The following is a 6,126-nucleotide window of genomic DNA, read 5'->3' as shown; positions in this document are numbered from 1 at the left end:
AAATGAAGACATGCCGTAGGCAACAGCGGTTCACCACCGAATCGCTGTAAAATGATAGTGAGGTAACGATGAAAGAGCCCTATTGTGTAACAGCTCATCACAGGACTGACCGTCACCCTGCAGCTAAATTCTTAACCATGAGTGTTTTTGTCAGTGATGTTCTGATTTTTCAACTCTGAAAGAGCACTTACTGTAGATAAACAGGACGGCATTTTCAGACAGACCACTTGCTGTCACATTTTGTGCTTAAAAATGACATTAAACTATAAAACATTTCATTAGTTTCTTTGAAGACTAAGACATGTTGACTTTTTTCTAGAAGAGCTTAACTATAGTGCATTTTACAGATTGTAGTTACAATGTTCTCCAAGGAAATGAAAGTAATTCTGAAGGGTTGATTACCACCTTTCAGTGGCCTTTTACATCCTACCATCTTCAGGTCAAACACCTTCAGGTTTTGTTTGGTTTCATAACTTCTTCATAAATTCTGTAAAGGATTCTACATCCAGCACAACGTTGAGTGTTAAAGAACCAATAATGACAAAACTATGCCAACTGTGAAGGTCTGCACTCCACTGCCTCAGCAACACAATTTCACAAGTATGAAAACATAGATACAGATACTGTACTCAGCTTTCGTAAATTACAAGCCTGCAAACTCTTCAACACTTTAGAACATGTTAAATGGAAATCTGCACTTCACTTGTTTACAGCAGTATTTCACAAAGACTGTTGTTTTGGTTTCTTGTAAACCGGAGATGATTTTTCACTGGCATTCTCTGAACGTGAAGAAAACTCGTTGAAAGGCGATGGCTGCCTCCGGCCTTGTGATGCCTCAGACTGCGCCTGGTCTTTCTGCCACAGCGCCCGGGCGACCGGCATGATGCTAAAACAGAGATATTCAAGTTCAGTTGAGTTTGGCTGAAATACTTGAGATTGAAAACGGTTAAGATTTCAAGTAAAATAATTCTATATAAATCCTATACGCAATAAACAGTGTAATAATTTAAGATACGAGATGCCATCTTACTTTTCATTTATATTCTTCTTGATGGTAGAGACAGCTCCTTCGAAAAAGAAAAAGGTGAAAACTCTCATGGTGTGCCAAGTCAACAGAAGAAGCTCAGGCATCTGCTTGAACAGCAACTCCAGCCTGGTGGAAATAGAGAGGTCACAGTGATTGCATCTGCATAAAAAGTAAATAACAAACTACAAGTACAGTAATGTGAAAAAGAAAATACGCTGTCTTTAATTGTTTTACATATTAGGAAATATCGTCTGGTCCTCACCAGAATTTAAAATGAGATAAATACAGCCTCAGATGAACAATAAAACATGACACGTTACAATGTGTAATTATTGGTTTAGCAAAAAACGAAGAAAACTAAGCACACCTTTAACAGCAAGAGCTTTTTGTGTATGACTAATCAGTCTTTCACATCACTGTGTTGGGATTTAGGCCCATTTTCTTTACAAGATTTCTTCAATTCAATTAAAGTTGATCTATATATATATGTGCCAAAAAACACCAATAATTGTCTCAAGGCGCTCTACACTGGAGACAGTGGGAAGTAAAGTTCTGGCAGAACCAGTTTGTATGGGGTGTTTGTGTCGACATGCTCTGTTTGGTTTTCTCTAAATATGGCGCAGGGCATTAAATCCAACATCCTCACGTTGCTCTTGGCTCTCCACAGTACATTGTTCCAGATGCAGCTTTGTAAACTTAAGGCATGCTGCAATCTTCTTTTTAGAGAGAAGAGGCCTTCTCAACTATTAGAAAAAAACTCCTCCTTGGTCAATCTTCTCTAACTGTACTGTCATGAACTTTTTAACATGCTAACTTCAGTCTGTACAGTCTGAGGTGTAGCTGCTGGTCATCGTGCTGTATTGGGATGATTAGGATGTGTTGCAGAGATGCTGCCTCTGTTTAAGGCAATAGTCTGACAATCTGGGACTTCTTTATTTTCTTGCAGAACGTTGAGCGAGATCAGTCATTCTAAAAACAAAAATTAAGAAGCTAAGTAAAAAGCTGCAGGTTGCAGCTAATGTAGTGTTGCATAATGATAAACAATGGAAAGCACTGCTATCAGTAATTCTAAAAGGTATAAGAGACATTACCACATTATGTCTCTGCACAAAAGTAGGAATTACAGAACTCCGTCACCATCTATTAGCAGCCGTTTCCTGGAATTATCCAGCAACCTCATGATGATCACATCATCTCAGAAATTTATGGTCATTAGTGAAACGATCGAGCTGTTTTCTTTCTTCTTTGTTTATCAAACAAAAACAAAGAGAGTTTCAGAGCTTCGGAGCACACAAAGTTTCTGCTGGCCTGTCTGTGTTCAGCGTGTTCATTACCTGTCCCTGTTCTGCAGCACAGCGTAATAAGACAGCATGAGGGGCAGGAGCAGGTAGGATAGGATTCTTGCAGGGAGTCCAAACATGTTCAGATAAGTCATCACGTTGCTCAGCAACACTGAAACGCAGACATGAACAAAGATAGCTTTGCAAAGGCAAAGTGGAACAATATGAATGTTCTGGTTGAGTTTCTACTGAATCATTCATCGTTCTGTTGACATCACATTGACAAACTGACCAACGTCAGATTTCATTTACATTGCTATGAAATTGCTATTTCCCTATTAGTAATATTTGTGCCTGTGAGTGTGTTCAAAACATGCCGTTTTTCACAGTATCAAAATGGAGAGGAGGATACTGTGCAGCTTCCTGTGTGGTCGAGTCGCTCATCTGAATGGTTCCGTTGTCTATAAAAGATGTCAGCTCGGTCGTCCCGTTTTCCAGCTTCTTCTTCTCCTCTTCATCTTTCATGGTTTCCAGATGAAGCCATGTGATATTCTGATTAACACTAAGTGGCCCTTGGGACAGTTTTGAACATGAGAGAAAGGAATTAAAGAGAAAGTTAGGTAGATTAAGTTTAGCGAAGAAAAACTGTTTGTTTGTTTGTTTGTTTGTTTGTTTGTTTGTTTGTTTGTTTGTTTGTTTGTTTGTTTGTTTGTTTGTTTGTTTGTTTCTTTCTTTCTTTCTTTCTTTCTTTCTTTCTTTCTTTCTTTCTTTCTTTCTTTCTTTGTAACTAGCACCTGACTCACCATTACTCTGAAGGAAATGAACAGCATCTTTGTAGCCACTGTGAAAGGCTTCCTCCATATTCTGGAGAGGAAAAAATGACATAAACATAATTAAATGTGACACAATGAAATGAAAGATCAAAAATAATGTAATGTTTTGTAGCATAATGTTTAATTTCCTTTGCTATATTTCTAAAAATGTTAAACACAATCTATTACACAATAATAGATTGAGGATAGAGATGGGGATACAGGCAGTATAGGATATGGCCACATATAGTTTGGGTCTGACCTCCAAAGTTGGGTAAATGGCATTGATGAACCTGAAGCTGTTGTCCAAATTGCCCTTTAAAGTGACACCATGTGTTACAATGTCCAGCCAACATGGTGCGTCGCCAGGGCAGATGTCACTCTCTCCAGAAAATGGGCACACGGTCAGTGTGCGACTGGAGGATCCAGGCGCTATAGGCTGAATGCCGCTTAAGCCACCATCCAAATAGAACTGCAGCAGAGATTAACATTTGGGATTTTTATTTTGAAAACAGGGCTCACAAGGTGCGTGGAGGGAAGTTTTGAGGCCACCAAATACTCACTACTCCTTTGAATGATGGAGGTACAAAACCACAGTAACCAGGCAAAAAACAGCTACAAAGCAGTGCCTGAACACAGCACACAACAGTTTTTAGTCAACATAGTTATTAAGGTTTGTTTTTTACTTTTCTTATTTCTGAGCTCCAAAACAGCAGAGCAAGCGTACCTGTACTACATCTTCTTTGGAGTCAAAATCAGACATGAGAATTTGCTCGCCATCCGTCAGACGGGTCATGGTAACAGCAAGGCGACCGTTGGCCAGTTGGTGCGCATTAGGCGGAAGATGCTTGTTTAAAATACATTCCAGCCAGTGAAAAAGCTTGATTGAGGGGTTCAGTGGTCCAAGGGTAAAAGACTTCACTTCCTTGGCAAAATGAATCATCTCATCCCGAATGGTAACTGTGAATTAGAGGATTGGGGGAATAAATGTGTAATGAATACATCCAACAGAAGTCATTGCAGAACATAAGAAAGAGTCACTTACTTAGATTCATTTCACAAACCACAGCAGCTGCTACCAGAGAACCAGCAGATGAGCCAAGGATGCTAGGTGCGGAGTGAAGTATCCAGGGTGCATAATGTAGGAAGCACTGGGCGACGCCTAACTGGTAGGTGGCCAGGAACCCTGATCCAGAAAAGGAGATGGACTGAGGACCTTCAGTGTACTGATAACTGGAAACTCCGGGGGTCATTTTCAATGATCTGTTTAAATATTGTAAATGGAGAAAAGCTTTTTTTTTAAATGGAGAACAAGCTAAGGCGAACTTAGATGAACTATCCACTCAGATCTTGGGAGAGGGTTTCACAGTCAGTGTTTTTAAATTCATTGCAATTAGACATAGCATGTTGGTCACGCTCATGTGAACAGGGGTAAAACAAGGATTTCTAATGTTGGGAGGTTGTGTAGCTCCATGGTTGCAATGCATAAACCAAAATACTTTCGCATATACACTATTTGAATAAAAACACTTTAAACAAGATGAGAGAAGGTGGAAAGTTTTACTGAGTGCACATAAACTGATCAACTCCCAGCTGTTGCCAATAAAACGCTTCTGCGATCTTCTGTTCATCAGTATCATATATAAGAGTGATAGTCAATATTTAATTTATAATTACTCGACTGATATTTCAGAGTATACAGGGAGTGCAGAATTATTAGGCAAATGAGTATTTTGTCCACATCATCCTCTTCATGCATGTTGTCTTACTCCAAGCTGTATAGGCTCGAAAGCCTACTACCAATTAAGCATATTAGGTGATGTGCATCTCTGTAATGAGAAGGGGTGTGGTCTAATGACATCAACACCCTATATCGGGTGTGCATAATTATTAGGCAACGTCCTTTCCTTTGGCAAAATGGGTCAAAAGAAGGACTTGACAGGCTCAGAAAAGTCAAAAATAGTGAGATATCTTGCAGAGGGATGCAGCAGTCTCAAAATTGCAAAGCTTCTGAAGCGTGATCATCGAACAATAAAGCGTTTCATTCAAAATAGTCAACAGGGTCGCAAGAAGCGTGTGGAAAAAATAACTGCCCATGAACTGAGAAAAGTCAAGCGTGCAGCTGCCAAGATGCCACTTGCCACCAGTTTGGCCATATTTCAGAGCTGCAACATCACTGGAGTGCCCAAAAGCACAAGGTGTGCAATACTCAGAGACATGGCCAAGGTAAGAAAGGCTGAAAGACGACCACCACTGAACAAGACACACAAGCTGAAACGTCAAGACTGGGCCAAGAAATATCTCAAGACTGGTTTTTCTAAGGTTTTATGGACTGATCAAATGAGAGTGAGTCTTAATGGGCCAGATGGATGGGCCCGTGGCTGGATTGGTAAAGGGCAGAGAGCTCCAGTCCGACGCCAGCAAGGTGGAGGTGAGATTTACAAGGAGGGAAAACAGTACACCTCTCTGAACAGTGTCTGGGAGGCTGTGGTTGCTGCTGCACGCAATGTTGATGGTGAACAGATCAAAACACTGACAGAATCCATGGATGGCAGGCTTTTGAGTGTCCTTGCAAAGAAAGGTGGCTATATTGGTCGCTGATTTGTTTTTGAATGTCAGAAATGTATATTTGTGAATGTGGAGATGTTATATTGGTTTCACTGGTAAAAATAAATAATTGAAATGGGTATATATTTGTTTTTTGTTAAGTTGCCTAATAATTATGCACAGTAATAGTCACCTGCACACACAGATATCCCCCTAAAATAGCTAAAACTAAAAACAAACTAAAAACTACTTCCAAAAACATTCAGCTTTGATATTAATGAGTTTTTTGGGTTCATTGAGAACATGGTTGTTGTTCAATAATAACATTATTCCTCAAAAATACAACTTGCCTAATAATTCTGCACTCCCTGTAGAAGGTTCTGCACTGGAGGCTAATGGGACTGTTAATGTCTAAGATTAAAACACTCGTTTTGTTGAGTTGTGACCTTTACTTCAGTCG

General features: G+C 39.8%; 1 protein-coding gene across 1 annotated transcript; it reads right to left on the bottom strand.

Moving 5' to 3' along the window:
• Positions 1 to 208: 208 nt before the first annotated feature.
• pnpla1 (patatin-like phospholipase domain containing 1) lies at positions 209 to 4,480 on the bottom strand. The gene is made up of 9 exons (XM_026153398.2): positions 4,165 to 4,480; positions 3,847 to 4,079; positions 3,683 to 3,748; positions 3,382 to 3,591; positions 3,111 to 3,171; positions 2,685 to 2,879; positions 2,362 to 2,479; positions 1,031 to 1,153; positions 209 to 886 (listed from the first exon to the last, which is right to left on the bottom strand). Exons 1-9 carry the CDS (start codon positions 4,370 to 4,372, stop codon positions 721 to 723), a joined length of 1,380 nt encoding a protein of 459 aa, XP_026009183.1. The 5' UTR covers positions 4,373 to 4,480; the 3' UTR covers positions 209 to 720.
• Positions 4,481 to 6,126: the final 1,646 nt, after the last annotated feature.

This window comes from Astatotilapia calliptera, chromosome 20, assembly GCF_964374335.1.
Source record: "Astatotilapia calliptera chromosome 20, fAstCal68.1, whole genome shotgun sequence".
Taxonomy (NCBI): domain Eukaryota; kingdom Metazoa; phylum Chordata; class Actinopteri; order Cichliformes; family Cichlidae; genus Astatotilapia; species Astatotilapia calliptera.
The sequence above is the reverse complement of the archived record's forward strand: the minus strand, read 5'-3'. Positions and strand labels throughout refer to the sequence as shown.

What these genes read in the sequence shown, in the direction of transcription:
- pnpla1 (XM_026153398.2), bottom strand. Translation starts at nt 4,372, where the DNA reads ATGACCCCCGGAGTTTCCAGTTATCAGTACACTGAAGGTCCTCAGTCC. An exon ending in GGTTTGTGAAATGAATCTAA is followed by an intron (nt 4,080 to 4,164) that starts GTAAGTGACTCT and finishes TCTAATTCACAG; the next exon opens with TTACCATTCGGGATGAGATG. An exon ending in AAGAAGAATATAAATGAAAA is followed by an intron (nt 887 to 1,030) that starts GTAAGATGGCAT and finishes TCTCTGTTTTAG; the next exon opens with CATCATGCCGGTCGCCCGGG.